Source organism: Chaetodon auriga, chromosome 6 (assembly GCF_051107435.1).
Source record: "Chaetodon auriga isolate fChaAug3 chromosome 6, fChaAug3.hap1, whole genome shotgun sequence".
Lineage (NCBI taxonomy): Eukaryota > Metazoa > Chordata > Actinopteri > Chaetodontiformes > Chaetodontidae > Chaetodon > Chaetodon auriga.
The window spans coordinates 4,551,167-4,569,474 of record NC_135079.1 but is presented as its reverse complement, the minus strand read 5'-3'; the positions used below and the strand labels follow the sequence as shown (position 1 = coordinate 4,569,474).

At 46.7% G+C, this 18,308-nt stretch overlaps 1 protein-coding gene across 11 annotated transcripts in view; it reads left to right on the top strand.

The window, feature by feature from the left end:
* Window positions 1-18,308, top strand: part of LOC143321869 (pleckstrin homology domain-containing family A member 7-like) — a 120,053-nt gene that overhangs the window by 96,289 nt on the left and 5,456 nt on the right. For 3 of the 11 annotated variants that reach the window (XM_076732563.1, XM_076732566.1, XM_076732569.1), the window contains 17 exons: window positions 3,437-3,618; window positions 6,439-6,993; window positions 7,497-8,052; window positions 9,072-9,155; window positions 9,669-9,917; window positions 11,260-11,313; window positions 11,604-11,687; window positions 12,653-12,718; window positions 14,091-14,171; window positions 14,721-14,870; window positions 15,928-16,029; window positions 16,269-16,380; window positions 16,518-16,648; window positions 16,791-16,985; window positions 17,137-17,236; window positions 17,728-17,819; window positions 18,036-18,293. In XM_076732563.1, coding sequence (XP_076588678.1) covers window positions 3,437-3,618; window positions 6,439-6,993; window positions 7,497-8,052; window positions 9,072-9,155; window positions 9,669-9,917; window positions 11,260-11,313; window positions 11,604-11,687; window positions 12,653-12,718; window positions 14,091-14,171; window positions 14,721-14,870; window positions 15,928-16,029; window positions 16,269-16,380; window positions 16,518-16,648; window positions 16,791-16,985; window positions 17,137-17,236; window positions 17,728-17,819; window positions 18,036-18,293 — 3,051 coding nt within the window. The remainder of the gene's footprint in view (window positions 1-3,436; window positions 3,619-6,438; window positions 6,994-7,496; window positions 8,053-9,071; window positions 9,156-9,668; window positions 9,918-11,259; window positions 11,314-11,603; window positions 11,688-12,652; window positions 12,719-14,090; window positions 14,172-14,720; window positions 14,871-15,927; window positions 16,030-16,268; window positions 16,381-16,517; window positions 16,649-16,790; window positions 16,986-17,136; window positions 17,237-17,727; window positions 17,820-18,035; window positions 18,294-18,308) is intronic. The other 8 variants (XM_076732565.1, XM_076732574.1, XM_076732564.1 and 5 more) reach the window with 7 other exon arrangements.

Genomic DNA, 18,308 nt, shown 5'->3' with positions numbered 1-18,308 from the left:
CCTCTGTCTCTCATCAAGCAGCCTGTCTCATTGTAGCCATGAGAGGCCGTCTGTCAGAGTGCTGATGCTGAGTGAGCAGGCGTGTTTTGACAGCTGCTTCCTCAGGATGCTGTTTTTCCTTTCCTCGAGATTTTTAGGCTGTTTTTGGATAGATCTCCTATTTGTTTGCAAGATGAGTGGTTGCTAACTAGTTTCCCAGCCCGGTTCCTGTCCTAATGTGCCTGAACACGTCTCCGCTGCTGACAGTAACAGGCGGACTGAGCCCTGTGTTTGCTTCACATCTGTTTCCCTCTGGGTAGCCTTGGTGTCAAAGAGTCTGCAGACTTTGGATTTAACCAGACGTACTCCAGCTGATTTCGCTGATCAGAAAGCCTTTAAGGAGACAGGGTCAGAATAAAAAGTCACTCCTGCTAAGAGAGCACACAACACAGCTCCATGAGGGCGAAAAGGGAGTTTAGAAACAGTGGACATGGAGACACAGTGCATGCATGTAACCTGCTCTGTGGTGTCAGGTTTGCAGTTTTTCTGACTGCATTTGTTTCCAGTGTGTAGTCAACCAAATTTTAGGTATATTTATGAAGTCTTTTTAAGCACTTTGTTTGTAAGGTACATCAGCACATACACATGGTACCTGGAATTAAGTTGTATATTGTTTGACAGTATCATCAGAGCTCTCATAGCAGTATAGTGTTGGTGGTATTACAATACATTAATATAATTAATGAGTGGGATCAGCTGTTACGGCCCTGGATCACGTTTGAAAACCAAGTTCATCAGGATCCAGGTTTCTACTCAGTCAGCACGTCTAATGTGGAATTAATGTGGTGCGAACAACTCCAAGATCTTCAAATATGTTCCAGGGTCAAGTAGATATTCAAGCATAACGAGAACGAAAATGATGTTTTACGTCGTTTTGTTAGTGCAGCGACTGAAATGAGCTTGTTTCAGCAGCCAGTGCTTTCAGAGGAGGGACGCAGGAATGGGAGGATTTAATGTGCATGTCTTAATCTGTGTGCTGGAGTTTAATCAGAGTTTATAGTAACAGAGATCGAGCAGCAGAGGCCACAGTCTTTGTATTATTCATGGACTTTTCAGTGCATACATCGAGCTGCACAGGCGGCTGTGAGGTTTTTGTGTGTTTTGTGAGTTTGTGACTTTCATCGTGCTGTGGACAAGAGGCCGAACTGCTGAGGAGTCACTCTCATTTTATCACAATACGAACCAAATCACAGTGAAATCACCGCGTTGCAGCCGCTGTGGAATCCCACAATAACCCACACATCTCATCCTGCATTCATTATTCAGTGAATGAATTAGGGTTGGGAAGATTTAGTGTTTAATTGCTTTTCATTTGCATGCATCTGTTGTTGAGTGGGCTCTCTCGTTTGTCTCCAGTGCCAACCACCGCAAGACCGAGTGAAGTAAGGAAGGCAGGGGAAAAGTAGGACGTTTATAGATCTGTGCTCAATGGGGTGTAACTCCCTTTTAAAAGGGCCTCTAATAACCCCACTTTCACAGCAAGGACGTCTCTATCAAGGCCACCAAACACTTAAAGTGCAATTAATTAAAAAACAGCTGTTGGTCATGTACACTTCCTTGAATTTCTTGTCCTGTTCTGGCGCCTGATGCGTATCCCCGTGGATGGCTGGCCAATTAAAACATCAGTGGCGTCCTGCTGAAATATTTCCAGCGCCGATGAAATCCAGTTGAGCAGCAGGAACGTTTTCTGAGGAGGCCGTATGAATTATCAAGCAGCGGGCGTCTCGGTGTCAGCCTCTCAAGGCTTCTCTCTGGACACACTTAGTTCAGCAAACTTTCAGGAGAAGCAGAGATACCAACTTCTGCACTGATGCTGGTCTCAGTAGACCAAAAAAAAAAGCATGTTGACTTTAGAGAAAGAAGCCGCTCTGGTTCTCCTTCAGCTGGAAAAACACCCTCATTCTCTCCTGCAGTTACTGCGCTGTTGCTAGTATTACTGCTCTGCCCACCTACTCGAACAGAATAACCTTTTGAAGAAGACTTCTCGTGTGTTCACTGAGAGAAAGGCACTCTGGGAATTGAGAGACACTGTTGTTGAGAGAAGGAAGGCATGAAAAATAATCAGCTGAAGGTGCATTAATCTTCGGCCAAATGGGGGCAGAGGAACAAGCCATTAACACAAGTATTATCACATTATATATTATCACACGTGTGTATTTATACATCTGCAGGACATTGACAGTCCTTTGAAGACGTGTCCAGTATTTACTCCTTTAGCTCTGTGATGGTTTCCACTAACTCCTGAGGGAAGTATCTGGACCTATCAGCTGCTTAATGTGCCAGCAGCCTGTTGCAGCTGGAGATGAGGTTGATGCTCATTTGTTGGCTATAAAAGCCAAACAATGGACAGAAAGATGTTAAAATGTCCATTAGAGTCACAGTCAGGTGTTAATTCTCTGTGGGTTTGCACTTTTGTCACTTCAAACATCATATTTTAGCGATTGTTTATGTATCTTAAAGCACAAAACTGGACTTCAGGCCGAGAAGAACTCAGGAAATCACATTATTAATACACATTATGCAGTTAAACATCAGGTGATAACGTGTGAGTAATTTAGTACATTGATGACAGAAGTTCTTTCACAGGCACTCGGACTGTCGTTCATGCCATTAGACCCATAGTTTATCATGTGCTTCACCTCCGTTGCCTCCGCTTTGTAACACCACCCAGCAGACGGTCTCCTCAGCACAGTGCAGCAGGATTCTTTTGATATTCTACACACCGCGTCTTTAAATCTTTCCCAACCATAAAATGGCGCTCTTGACTGTCACGCCACAACAACGGCGCGTTAGATCAGCTGATTAATTGTCTTTTGACTGCGCATACAGAGAAATATCCGTCTTAAGTTTGAATGTGGCTGTCGTGAGCTCAGCGCTTAAATCACACAGTACAATTACCTCGTCAGGGTGTGGGATCTGATCAGGGCTGCATTTCACAGAGCCACGTTTTCACTCCAGGCCGCTGTGATAGATGTCACATCCATATTTTGTGAGATGACTGAAAAGCTGTTGTAACATCACTGTTTGTGTTTGTTAGCTGTTTATGTTCTTAGTAGGTGTCTAGGCTGTAATAAGAGGCAAAAAGCAGGTTTGTGAGGAGACTCTGGGGTTCTTTTGTCTGACACTCACATTTTCTACTCTCCACTGTACCGAAGAATCTTTCCTCTCATTGGTCCAAAGTTGTGGCTTTGTTGGTCGTACCTGGCTGGCATTTTGTCTGTATTTCTATCGTGTGGTTTCCTCCATTGGCTCTCTGTATTGGTCGATGCTTGATGTCGGACAGCATGATCTCTCCCCGTCTCTTTGACCAAAGCTAAAGCTCATGCAAGCGTCTCTCGGCGGATCGCTCCGCCTCTCTGACGGCGACGCTGACCGGACCTCTTCTCTCTTCCTATAGGCTAGCCACACAGGTATGCGCTCGTACATTTACAAGCAGAGCTCTGTGATTGGCTCGCAGGCGGAGCACACTGGGATGCGGACGTATTACTTCAGCGCTGACACCCAGGAGGACATGAACACCTGGCTGAGGGCCATGAACCAGGCCACGCTGATGCAGAACCACAGCGACGCACTGATCAGGTAGACACACACACACACATTATACATCTCCTTGAACCACTGAATGAGGTGATGTGAGCACCTTCAGTCAGTAAACACTGAGAAAAGTCTGAAAAAGTTCCAGATCATTACTTTTTCTTTCCCTCCTGACTGAACTTCTCCCCTTCATGCCGTGAGCTCCCCCTTGTGTTTGTTACCAGTATTTTGCTTCTAACGAAAGCTTTTGTCATGTTTTGTGTTTTTAATTTAAATATAACATTGATCCCTAATCATGATCACACTAACAAACATTTATTTATCTGCAATTAAACACATTTTTTCACTCTTAACTCATAAGCACAATCCATAAAACGTCATATGCACCCAGCGACGGTGTGACGTGACAGCGTTTGTTCACGTGTTTAACAGCATGTAGTTGTTACGTCCTACAAACACACACCTCTCAGAGAGTGCTGCCGTTGGTCTCTTTTGTCACTGTAAATGACACTGATGCCTGGAAAAACATCCCACTCTGCTGTTTACAGCTGTAGAGAATCCATCAGTCCTGAAGCTAAAGCACGAGTGCAGTGTTTCTACGTGTTTGCTCGCTTTCAGAGATGTCGTAAAACGCTGTTTTTGAACAAGCAGCAGCTTTCCTCCATGTATTATTCATGCGTTGACGGGGGGGGGGTGGGGGGGGTGGCACAGATCAAATACGTCCCATCACTCACTGGCAGCCTCACACACCCGCAGCTCGCGCTCTGTTTTCATTTTTGGTTTTCGGAAGGGGAAATCCCAAACGCTACGCCTGTTGTTAATGAACGACAGAAGGGAAATCTTGATGAAGACAGATTCTACGTGTTACCTTCATGGTAACACTGTCTATGAAGAGCACTTCTGTAGCGCGTTATGGAGGCATTCACAGTGAATTACCCTGCATTCATAATGCTGTCTGATGCTCTGTATCGACAGTCATTTGTACTTGATTCATTAAGGTTGATTGATAAGACTTCTAATACTTTATGAGTACTTATACACACCTCAGCAAGCAACTGTAGTAAGGACTCAGTAAGCTTTGCAGGTTATCATTGTTTGTATGAGGTTCATCATAGCGTTTCATTGTTGGTGGTAATTAAAGTGTAAAGTATTTTCATGCTTTTAAAACAATGTGTTGCATCATAAGTGATTGTTATGTAAGATGGCACCAAATGCAGAGAATAACAAGTACAATGTGTCCACTTTAGGAATGAAATCTGAAGTTATGAAACCTCAGTGATAAATTAAAAGTATGATTTTGTTGTGTTTTATGAGCGTCGTCATGAAGCATCATGAACACCTTCTAACTGCCCCCATAACGCGCTAAAGATTTGCTCTTCACAGGAATTGTTACCCTCCTTCTAACACAATCTACCGGGCAGATTCTAGTCATCATAGAGCTGATTTATATGAAATATATTCAGATGCCATCGCTGCCGTGGAGCATACAGGCACCTGAGGCTGTTTAATTAATTAGAAATTAAACTTTGGCGTCCGGTTCATTGAATTTCAGAGACCTGACTGTTTCTCGTCACACGGGACTTCATTACTGAGTTTAAAATCTAGTTGTGGTGACGAGGCTCTGCTTGTCATCTGCGTGGTGTGTTTGGCCCTGTCATTAAAGAGGAGGCAAAAAGTTTCCCTTTCATGTGACAGTCATCTAGTTCAACTCGAGTTCAGCACAACAGAACAAAGACAAAGACGCCTGAAATGGTGAAACACGACGTCCATGGGATATCAGGGAGATGATCAAATGAAGGAGAATCGGTGCATATCGAGTAAAAGCCCCTGAAATCCTTTGAGGAGAGACAATCAGCTGTCAGGATAACTGCCATAGTTATCATCCGGCTCTCTTGTGGTGTAGGTTTAAACAAACATTCGCAGTGAGAGTTAGAGATTGTTACCCAACAGTCCACAACAGGATAAAGACCGCAGCTGCGACCGATCTGGGTGATGGATATCACACTGACCTCATTGATCCACACGCCGATCCAGAGTCTAAAGTCTGTTTAACTCATTTGAAAGGGTTTCTGATAGTGTCGATATTACTTCACCTGCGCAGTTCTTGTACTTTTATTTCAAATATTCTCATTGTTCTTTAAAAATCACACTTAAAGGTTTTCAGTTTGTCGTCTGTCGTCGCGCTCTCTGAGTTCTGAACTGTAGAAATCTGCTCACTCGTTGCTTTTTTGCTCAATTGCTTAGTTTCTGGAAACATTAAAAAGGGTTGCACTCCCACACCTGTTTGTATGTGAAGCCCACTTAACCTGCAGTTCAAATAAATCGCTTTGGAATACATTAGATTTAATGCGTTTTTGTATGTTTTGTGCTCTTTTAATGAGAAGTGCTGTGTGCTTCGCCGCAGCCTCGTGTAGCCCGACACATGATGCCAACAACAACAATAACAGTGATGATAAAGAGCGTCAGTATTTATTTCAGGCGTTGGAATCAGACCCCAACTGGAAAAAGAGTGGATTGATGCACGTCGAATAAAACAGAACACAATCCATCAATTCATTCATCGTTAATTAAATCTTTTTGTGTTTAAACCAAAGAATAATCAAAAATAAATTCAAAGCAATCAAATCAAATAATGGTTATGGGTATTGATCAAACACAGGCGCTCACTTACAAGCCGTTTGTTCAGTCCAATAATCCAATTACTCTGTTAAATCAACAGAAACCAAATTTCAAGTGAGAGAAAATCAAATGTCAGATGCGTTCAGTGTTCACATGAAAAGGACTCTGGATCATCTTTCAGCTCAAGTTCTGAATGCAGTTCAGCTCAGGTCAGGGTTCACATTCATCCACCTCTGCTCCCCGCAGCAGACCGTCGGACAAGTTAGAGAAGCTCAGCGTGCTGCAGCACGCCGTCCCACAGACGAACCACATAAACCACCACAAGACCAAGACCCCAGACTCTGAAGTCACCAGACCCATCATCCACGAGGTCCTGCTGGAGCCCATTCACCGTGACGCAGACGAACGCTGCAGCTTCCACAAAGAGTCTCCCGGCGCCACCACGTTGGAGCGTCACATGGGAAGCACAGCCCTGGAAATGGACACACACACCTCCCTCCCCTCCAACCCCGCACCCTCTGCCCTCCCACAGTCAGACCACGTGTCGGCCTCAGCGCCCGTGTCCAGGGTTCCATCGCGGGCGCCTTCACGAGCCGCCTCGACGCTGCCCTCCAGCATTTGCACGAGGAACGGCCTCGTCTCCACGCCCAGCCCCATCCTGGAGCCCAACGGCATCGCAGCGGGGACGTACCAGAGGGCCCCGGCGCCGCCCCCTGCTGACACACACAAGCAGGTGCAGAGGAGGAGCGCTCTGGAGCAGGTGGAGCAGTGGGTCCAAGTGCAGAAGGCTGAGCACAAAGGGTAGGTCACTGTCACCATGTCACAAATGTGCTTTTATTGTTTTATTGTGTATAAACACACACAAACATAAAACGCTTTTGTTTCAGTGTTTTATGTTTAAACTTTTAAACTGACTGTGCAGCATGCTGAGAGCAGAAAGCCAAAATAAATAATCCATGTTGTTGAATACATTAATGTATGCTGCAGAGTGCACTGCGTGAATACAGCGCAGGGTTCACTGTAATGAGTCTGAACCTGAACCTGAACACCAACCCGTCAGGAACATATTAGGTTTGCAATGTTTTTTTTCTGAACACAGATGGAAAAATATGCTCCTTGTTATTGAACAAATGATTTACTAGTGGCCTGAAAGCCTGTTTCTAGCTCAGGAAATATAATTTATATTTGATTAGATTATTATTTAACCATGAAATAAAAGCCAAGGGTGAGATTAGATGATTCTTTTATAGATATTCTGTTCATGCGATGTGGAAAAAACACCCTTTCGTGTGCCTTTGTAACAGCACCTCATCCAGAGAGAACACCCTCCCCCGTCGAACGCCACCAACCCAGCACAAGTTCACCACCGTGGACGCATACCAGACCCTGCCAAGGACCCCTCGCCAGAGCCCCCCACCTGCCCGACTTGGCGAGTACAAGTATGCCCAGGACCGCCTCAGCCACTTCCGCCTCACCCCTGAGCAGGGTGGCCCGGGGTCCAGCACCGTCTGGCAGCTGTACGAGTGGCAGCAGCGCCACCAGTTCCGCCATGGCAGCCCCACAGCGCCGCTCTACACCCCGGCCCCGGAGTACCCGTTCGGCCCCCGTCCTCCATCCACTGTGCCTCCCTCCTCCTCGGCACCCAGGTCCGAAGGGCCGCCCCGCTGCGTGTCGGTACCACCTTCATCCGCAGACATCCCTCCACCGGGGCCTCCACCCGGCACCAGCAGAACCATGTCGCCCACACGGAGGCCGCACACGCCAGCTGAGCGGGTGACAGTCAGGCCCATGGCCGATCGGTCAGTGGTGGACATCCCCTTCGCTGTGTCCCCCCGCAGGACCAAATCTCAGCTGCTCAAGGTAAAATAACGTCTGATAGGAGCAGCAGAATGATCTGTTTTAACGGGTAATGCTGTGACGCAGTGACTAACGCAGAGTTTTACTATCCAGGACGCCCTCTGATGCATCTAAGGAACGAGACGAATCCGATGTTTTCAGCATCGTGTTTATAATTTAGGCATTTAGCTCACGAGGCCACTTAAAATGAAAGTAAACCCAAATGTGAGAGAAGCTCCACAGCACTCAATCAACTGAGAAATATTCAAATGTCACCAGAGTGTTCAAGTAATAGTACAAGAAAAGAGAAACGGAGAGGTTGATACTGATGTAGGAAGGATTGCGTAGAGATCATTGATTGGACGGCTCAGATTCAATGACATACTGTATGACTGTATGAATTGAGTCCGTCTGGCTTTTTGTTTGTGCTCTTTCAGACGTCGGACCATTAATGTTTCTTTCCCTTCTGTCGAATATCAAATATAAGTGTTTCTCATCCAGAACAGTGTCAGTCATCCTGACAGCGTGGGGCTGATGTTGGAACTGTGCTCCACTGAACAGAATAATTGTTTTAGTGCCTTGGGTGCAATGGCACACGTAATCTTAAGACACTCAGTCCCTTAAATCACCTCGACTAAATCAGCAGTCAGTCAAAAAGAAAGTGCAAACTATATTGAAAACGTATATGTCCTAAATAACAATAAATATCTGTGCAGACACATTGGTCACATTTATGCAAACTGCTAAAAAATGAGCAGCTCCATTACAATTTGATTATCACATTTTTGAAATTGAGTGAAAAAACACACAAATATGCAAATGCACTCCCACTCTCCCACAACCACAAGCAATTAAATTTTGCCCAGAGATAATAAATAATGCGGTATTTTGTTATCGAGGCCACGTCAATCATTGCATCCTCCAGAAGACGAGCTGCAGCCTTCTTCGCTTCTTTGCTGCATCGTTACTCTGTGATTGCTCTAACGGACATTGTCCATAACTTGAGGGTTGTAAAGTGAAATGTGTTGTCTTTGTGTTGTCAGGCTGCTACTATCGAGAGACGGTCAATGCCTCCATCTGGTTACATCACACACACAGTCAGTGCGCCCAGCCTTCACGGCAAAACGGTACGTCTTGCAAATAACAGCTTAAATGTACCTCAGTGTAATACAAGTATTAATATTTAGTCATTTACATCAGGAATGGATTTAATCAGAGTGGGAACTGTTGGAGCATTTGACGGTTTAAGAGGCCTGGATTGGGTGATGTGTATTTCCCCCTCGCAGTCTGCTTCCAGAGTCCAGTCATAGGTTTCTTACACTGTGTTCACGCTGCAGAAGTGCATTCATTCTCTGCAACAACAAGATGTTAACAGATATTGACCAAATCTTGATTAGCCCTTTCGGCATGAGCCGGTCGGCTGAACATGTGGGAGCCCTCGCCCCTCATGTGCAGCGTGCTGTTGTGAGTTCTGCCTTTTGTTTCAGCACCATTAATCCCTCTAAATTTAACTGCTTGTGTAATTTGAGCAGCCGCACCACCAAGCACTGTGAATGCAAGGTTTCAGAACAGTTCAGCTTCACTGAAGGTTGGTGTGGTCAGGTTTGATGCCAGATTTAATGTCCTGTGGTGCCTGACAGCCCGAGGAGCTCACCCTGTTCCTCATTCAGCTGCGCCGGCATCAGGCCAAGATGGCCTCCGCCCGTCAGCACACGTTAGCCCAGCTGCAGCGGCTCAACGGTCCCAAAGAGCCCTACCACCACAGCCAACTCGTCACTACCACCACCACCACCACTAGCACCAGCCCCCTCCTCAGCTCCGTCCCCTCTCCTGTGTCCCACCTCGGACACGTGGGCCTCTCAGCTCCCCTGGGCTCTTTCAACACCCAGGTGGGGGCCCCCCCGCGGCACGCCTGCCTGCCCACCCCTCATTTTACCATGGGCTGGTAGAGGTTGCCACTAAACATATTGCAGGGCTGCATTACACTTAACTCACATCGGCCACTCTCACTGTGTCCTTCTTGTTTATTTCATATATTTATTTTCAACATTTTCTCAGAGAAAAGTAAATATTCTCATCCATCTTTCACGGCTCTTTGAAATCCGTTGGTGGTCAGTTTATCTGTCCTTCAGTCTGTCTGTGTGACGCTTTGGTCCAAATACCTCTGCAACTATTTTAAGAGCTTCCTGTGAAAGATGTTCGTTGTTTCCAGATGATGGATTCTGATCTTTTTGAGGAAACTCTCACAATTTTAATTTGACATTTTTGTGAGAAGTGATTTCTGGATTTACATTACATTTGCTTTCGGTAATCTCAGTCCTCAAAGGACGAATCCTAATGAAGATATTTCAAAATATACTTTATTTGACTTGTTTGTACATCACCTGCCCGGATCATCCAGCACCTGGTCTCAGGGATCTCAGAGTAGGAACTTAGCAGTCACATTCGCTGATACTGAAACGTTCTCCATCCAGATCGAGACACACTCTTAGTTCAGACCTGTAACTCAAACATAGTAAACTGCATCAAAATCAAAATGTGGGATAAATAAAGACACAAGAGTTAAATCAGCGTACATCAGTGGCAACCTCTACCCAACATCCCGTGCTCCAGTGGTGTGACGTCAGGCATGGTTAATCTGTGAGCGCTGGCCTGGCCGCCATCATAGAACCATCCGCCTCCTTTTCCATGTGCTGTTCTTGGCTGGTCAGTTTCCATATCGTGCTTCCAGTGACACTGTCCATAGCATGTTGTGCTACTAACTTTCCGACGTCCACGAAGCCATCCCATGCTTTGGCTAACCGGCTGGCTGTGGATGTGTTGGTCAGTTTGGTGCTCTGACTCGTGAATCTTTCATTTTCGGCCGTCTCGACGTCTGTTTCTTTGTTGAGTGATGTGAGCTGAATTGAAAGCTGAATTCAGTGATGTTTGGAGATCTGCTGCTTCTGCTGGATCTGGTTTGTGCTGGTGCTTCATGTGTTGCAGTCGGAGCGACATGTGAATGTATCTTTACTGTGTGTGTGTGAGTGTGTGTGTGTGTGTGTGTGTGTGTGTGTGTGTGCATGTCAGCACAGACACGTAACAGCAGTTCATACCTGACGCACAAATGTCACTACATCCCGTTTGATGGATTGTCAGTGAAGCTTTGTCAGATTCAGGCGACTCGGATGGTGATTTAATTGCTGTTGACACACGTCAGTAATCCACACTCACACGTTTGTCTCCCTCCAGGCTGATGACACCTACATGCAGCTGAAGAAGGACCTGGAGTATCTGGACCTGAAGGTGAGATATGGACGTGGACGGAGCTCGTCCCCTCATCCTGTTACTTATTTTAACTCCTCTGTTTTTCTGCTGTGCCTTTCCTGATAACTAACACACTTGGTGTTTCTCACTGACAAACACGTCTAACTGTTGAACGGAGACGTTAGTGTGCACTCGGCGGACAGAGACGTCCGTGTGAGACGAACTGTCCCCGGTAGACTTTGAAATCTTGTGTGCTTTTAGAAGCATCTGACAAAAGCAGCCGCCATTTTGTGACTGCGGCTCTGTGTCTTTGTGATCTTGACTCCCAGATCAGAGCTCTAGAGCCCCTGATCCTCGCAGTTCACAGTTTACTACTGCACTGCACTGCTGGGCCTCTCAGGCCTCTAACGAACGTAAGCTGTATGTGTATGCGTGCGTGTGTGTCTCTGTCAAAGAGATCTGATGTTGTGTGTGGCGCGTCTGTCATTTACACCTGTGCATGTCTCTACAGTGTTCAGAGTAGGGATGCATGTGTATAGTCTGTATGTGAGTGTGTGCGTTAGAGAGTCCGTTCTAGAAAGACCATCCCATTGCTTCCAGCGCCGCATTCACCGCTTGAATGGCATCAAGTGTCCTCTCTCCGTGTGACCTTTGACCTGTCCCCCCCGCTCCCATGTGGCGATGTTGACGATGCTGTTGGATAGTGGGCATGGGATGGCTCGGCAGTGCATGTGTTGTGGCTGTGGCTGTGGCCCGGTGGTTGAAAAGCCAGCTGCTTCTACCATCGTCTCTGAAACGCTGCACCTCCTTGACAACAACACGGGGCTCTACTGTGTCACGTCTCCACTCTTTTCCAAAAAGGAGCGCATGTGCTCCTAAACTCATAACGTCCAAGCACAAGAGAGAGCTGAAATTTTTCTCTTTGTTAAATTTGCACCTCATTTTAATGTTATTAAATCTCGAAAAGAGTGTTTCAGGAGGTTATTGTAGCACTGTAGAACCCTGTCAGTAACCCCGATAAAAGGGAGCACCTGAACTCAGCAAGTCCAGGCTGTGCTCCTAAAACTATTGTCCTTCTTTTTTTTTTAAAAGTACATCGTGTACAGAGGCTTAACGGATCAAGTCAATTCGTGCAGGGCTTCAAAGTGTCCATAGCCATTGTGTTCTTCACGGCAAGAGCTGATGTTTGCCAAAGCTCGCTCATGTTGTCATGTACAAGAGGCCAAGAGAACGTGCCACAGATCTGTAGTAATCCTGTAGCTTGTAGCTGGTCTCTGTGTTCTGTATCTCCTCTATTTCAGCACCATCGCTCCACAGTTCAGACGCTTCCCTCTGCTGCACCGCTAACATTTGGAAATGTTTGTTTTGCGATTTCTAGGTAGTTGGAAGTCAGACGCTGAAGGAGTCAGGGAAACCTGTCAAGGTTGCAGAAAGTGACGTGGATGTAAGTACGAGCTGAGAAGCTTCCGAGATGTTCAATTCAGGCCGGCTCTGGTTTTTTACACCGTGGAGGAGGATGTTTTAGTCCCTGTTTGTTTGTCTGTCAGCACGTAGGATGTCTGAAGATAACATGTTACGAAAGAGAAAAAGCTGATGGCCAAGAAAATGTTGTTTCTTCAAAATATTTGTTAATGCTGTGACCTACTGAGGGACTTCTTTGAGTGTTTTTGCTATTTCTATCATATATATTTTGGCAAATGCATCCAAAAATGTTCTTTTCGTACATGTAGTTCGAAGCAAACACACATTCACGTGCAGTTTAAGCATTTCTACACGTTTGCTGTCATTAAGATAACACATTTTTAGCCTTCAGTTGCACCCTCTGAGCTCTGTCTCGTTCCCTTTAGCTCCACTCCTGACAAGCAGACATGAGATGTTAGTTTGTTTAGGGGAGCGGCACTGACTGCTGCGGTTCAACTGGGAGAAAAGTTGAGGGTAATTAGGGCAAAACAAAGTGTGGATGCTGTGGAGAAAGTGTGGGAGGACGTGGTGCACTTTTCCTCTTAGCTCCAAGGGTGAAAACAGAACGCAGAGAGTGTAAATACATAAATGCCACAACCCTTTCAGTTTGATAATCCAAACAATTCCCTGCGGTTTTTCAAACAGTCTTATAACTCCTGTGAAAGTATTTCTCAGAATAAGCTTCATACGCAACAGTTTAAACAATTTATGAGAGCGTTGTCTGCGATGAATATTTGATTAGATCCAACAGCAACATCACCGTGGAGACAAAAACAGGATTAATAATTTATTTGATGGAGTATAAAAACTACCATTGAGTGTAAAAGTTTATATGGATAAGCACTTTGTTCGTATCGAGCTGCTCAGTCACAACCTTATTACATGAACGCTGTGTTGTTGTTTTACCGCAGGATGATAAAGTGATCCAACCTTTGCCTTGAAGTTTGCAGAGTTTAATCAGGGATTAATTAACAAGGCTCAGAGTCTCCCTGACACTGTAATTAAAAGTGTCAGGTGGGTCGCACCCACTTTGTGTAATGGCCTCACTCACAGTAATTACACCCGAATGAGACCCGGGGCGCGATGGGACTCTGAATATTAACTGTTACTAACCTGCATGCGTGCTCGCAAACATTTAAAGGCATGTGTGCATCAATGTACATACTCACAAACATACAGGTTATTGTACACGCAGTAATTTATCTACAGCTGCAGAAACAGGGAGAAGTTGTAATTAAGTTAATGAGCCACCTTATTACCAGAGGTCAGCACACACACACACACTTTGGTGAGCGCCAGACAGCGAGAGGTGTCTCCCTCCCCCTTCCCACTCAGCTCTGTGTCTCCCCCTGCAGGTGAAGTTAAGTCGGTTGTGTGAGCAGGACAATATCCTCAAGGATCTGGAGGCGAGGATCAGCTCCCTGAAGGAGGACAAGGTACGCACTCTGCCGGTGACGCAGGCTCTCAGTCAGTCTGATGAGTCAACGGGCAAACGTGTCAGATCATTAGAGGAAATATTACGACGACGGAGCCGCATTCAAAGACCAAGTTTACTCTGCTGCTGTCAGTGGAGCTGCGCTGGGGTTTGATGATTCAGTCGTTAAACAGAAGCACATATCACATTTCACTGGTGGTTTTCATTTTAGAGTCAACATTCACAATCTTAGAGGAAGCTGTTGAAGGAGAGGCGGGGGTGTTGATTTCTCTGACTCCATTTCATGACTCGAAAAGCTATCAGACCTCTCCAGAAACACACAGAGCAGTTTTTATAGTACAATATGTATACTGTCAGCATGAAAGCCTGGTCATATACAGCTCAGAGGAAGTTAAATGAGACCTCATGGTGCTCGTGACTGTCACTGTAGAAACATGCTGCCCTCTGGAGGCATTTCTGAGTGTTACCCTCTGAATCGTGCACACTGTGAGGGAAGCAGGTCTTAGCTGCTTTGGTTGACCTCCTGCTGCGTGACTCATCACCCCCTCAGGACAAGCTGGAGAGTGTGCTGGATCTGTCCCACCAGCAGATGGAGCAGTACAAGGAGCAGCCGGCCCACGCCCACAAGATCGCCTATCAGCAGAGGCTGCTGCAGGAAGACCTGGTCACCATCAGGGCCCAAATATCACGCCTCTCCACGGTATGTATGCCCGTGTGCGTGTTTAAGAGACGGTGTGGCTGCGTGCTTTTGTTTTGTACAGCACAGCCTGGAGGAATGTGCCTGAAAACTGTCAGAATATTTAGGATATTTTTCTAAAATGGACATATGTATGCAATATAGGCGTCTGATGTGATGCTGTTTAAAATTCACCGTCCGCCTCACCCTGTTCAGACACTGACAGCCAGAAAGAAATAAAGTAGAAAACAGTGAAAGTGACTGACAGTGAAGCTAACGAGTGAGACAGGATGAGGAGGGGTGGTCTTCAGCTCTCCTGTGAGGCTGTCCTGACAGACAGCAGAGCAGAAACTTCCACCCTTCGCACAGAGTTGAGGCAAGAAATCGAGGTCATACATCCAGAGACGACAACAAGTTTTCAAAGCCTGCGCCATGGGATGGGAGAGATGATAAACAGGCTGCCAGCACCATGCCCAGGTGATAGCTGAGCAGGCCGACGTGACGCTCAGTCTCACGGACGCTCTCGACCGCGTCCAACATCCGGAGCACCGCCGTGAATTGAAAGCACTGAAGCGGCTAAAGGACAAATGCTTTCATCTTGAAAGCGGGAGTCGGCGACAAAACTTGGTTCATTTGTATTCCAGAGGGAGCAGAGGCGTCCCGTCCCACTAAATTCATGACGGAGCTTATTCCAGAGATTCTGCGTCGAGAGCTTTCCCTCCTCAGTGGTGATCAACTGTGTGCCAAAATATAAAAAGGGAGCCCGGCCAAGACATCCGGTTACTCTATTATGCACAAAAGGAGAGAACTGTGGGTCTCACTGAGGTGACTGGAAACCAATTACTCAAAAGTATGGATCCAGTTAGAAACATCACACAATCACAAATGTTTGGAAAATGAGCGTTTATTTGTGCTTGAATACGTGTGTGTATTTATAGGAGTGTAAATGTTCCTGGGCATGTGTGTGTTGTGTATAAAGGGAGTGATGCTTGCAGTTAAGTCTGTGGAAACATATAAAATAAAGATGTGAGTAGTAACACATGTACGCTAACCTGAGACTGTGTGTGTTTGTGTGATGCAGGAGATGGCCCTCGCCTGGGAGGAGTACAGCAGGCTGGAGAGATCTGTAGAGCAGCTGAGGACAGCGCTGCAGGCACACATGAACCACAGCGCCACCCCACAGGTGAGAGCTGGTACTGCAGCTCAGAGCAGGGTCACCTGTAACCTGCTAGCTCTCGTTCTTATTGGCCGGGTTTTATATTCAGTAGCTGCGGCTTTGATCAGTCTGTGTTTAGTTTAAGTTTTCATTGGTAGGACAAACTATTTCTAGGGCTTTTATAGGTGATCAAATCTGAGGTGAAAGCTACAAATAACATGTGATCGGAGTGAAATGTGTGTTCGCATCTGTGTGTCGAACTGCAGCAAGAGAAAGGTGAGATGAAGCGCGAGCTGTGGAGGATCGAGGACGTGATGGCGGGACTGAGTGCCAGCAAAGCCAACTACAAGATCACCATCGACTCTGTCCAGAACCCAGGTTGGTGACCACGGCAACCGGCAGTTATTATCTCACAGTGTCGTGGGGTCACGTATCCGTCAGATGTTACAGTGAGTCCCATTCAAACCTGCTTCCATTTAAAAGCTACACCTTGATTTCTTCACACGCTCCACCAGAGAGGAAACTCGTGCCTTCGATGTCAGACCCGGCAGTGCCTTCTCAGAGCACAGAGGTCCAGCCTCCTCCTCGCAGCTCCATCCCCAGCATCCTCTCCCACACTTTGCCTCACAGCACCGTGCCAAAGTGGGTGAGTGTCGCCTTCCTGCTCGGACGCGCTGCAGAGCAGAGCGGGCGTCATGTGCAGCTTCATTCGTACTGCTGGGTTCAGTCTGATTGTGCCATCAGCACTACAGCAGAACTGAGTCCTCTCCTGCCTGCTTCCTGTCCAGGCTGAGGACACCGCTCCACCCAGGCCGCCGCTGCCTCGCCTCTACGACTACGAGGAGACGCCCCCTGTGGTGCCGCCGCTCCCCAAAGAGGCCTCGGTCATCCGCCACACGTCGGTGCGCGGGCTGAAACGCCAATCAGACGAGAGGAAGAGGGACAGGGAGAGCGGGCAGTATGTTGTCAATGGAGACTGTAAGGTATGCTCTCATTCAGTACCAAAGAAAATCCATCTGCCTCCATCTCCAAATGCAGTTTTGGTGATTTCGAATTGGAAGATTTTATTCTCTAAATTGTTGTTAGAGCCAAAAAGCAGCTTGTCTGCACTTGGTCTTTGTGTCTAACCTTTAGTGGTTTCAGACTGACTTGCGGTCATACCTGAGTGAACCAGAGCTGCCAGGAATAAACCACCTCAGCGCCGGGTCTGACGTCGACTATTTCCAGAGCAAAGGTACCTGAAGAGTAATGTGAAATACGCACATTTCACAGAAATACAGACCTTATTAGTCCATTTTTAAGGCTTCCCAACTATCCAACTGGGCTTTGTTGTAAAGGATTAGACGGAAAATAAAGTACTTCAGTGTGTTTGTGTTCAGGAAGACGCATGTTTTCATTAGAAATCCAATCTGTTCAGACCAGAGGATTCATCCGTTAAAACATGAAAAATGTAGCCCTGAGTTTGCTCATAAATTGGCTCCAGTGATAGAATTTATTATCACCCACAAGAGGAGCGTAATGTTTCAAAGAGATGGATCAGCATCGGGAACATTTGGAAAGTTCTTCTAAATCTGGAGACATTCTTTTAGAAAGACTGATTCTGTAAATATTACTAATGTTTAGTGGAAGTTAAGTGGAGGCATTGATATTTTTACTGTTTCTGAGACGTTTGTTTTTGCATCCCGTCACCGTGTTTGCACTTCCTGTCCCGCTGCTGTCAAACAGGTCTGTTAGGCTCCTCGTCTCGACAGAACCAGTCCACCTCTATCTCGTCCTACGTCACCCTGAGGAGAGGCCCCGGGAGCTCCGCGGCCAGGGTGAGTCAGGATGTCAGGGTGGAGGTGTCTGCAGGAACCGCTGGAGGAGTTCAGGGTGTCTCAAAGTCTGTAAAGGCCTGCTTTATTTTGATTAAAAAAAATTAGAAATTATCGTGCTTAAGATAAATAAACAGTTTAACCCCCCCAGCCTCCTCCTCCTTCCCATCCTTCCACCTCTCTATATTCTATGTCTTCCCTCCTTCTCTGTCTCAGCAGGAGAGACCCAAGAGTGCCTTGGAGCGTCTGTCATCACCCACAGAAGCCCTGCAGCTCCCGAGCGGCCAGTCTCGAGGGCGGATGACGGCGGAGGAGCAGCTGGAGCGGATGAAGCGCCACCAGAAGGCGCTAGTTCGCGAGCGCAAGAGGAACCTCAGCCAGGGAGAGCGCTCCTGCCTCTCCACCTCCACTGTCACCTCCCAGCGCTCCTCCTCCTCCTCCAGGCTGCCCTCCAACACCTCCGACCCTCCGGGCTCCGTACGTTACCCCCAA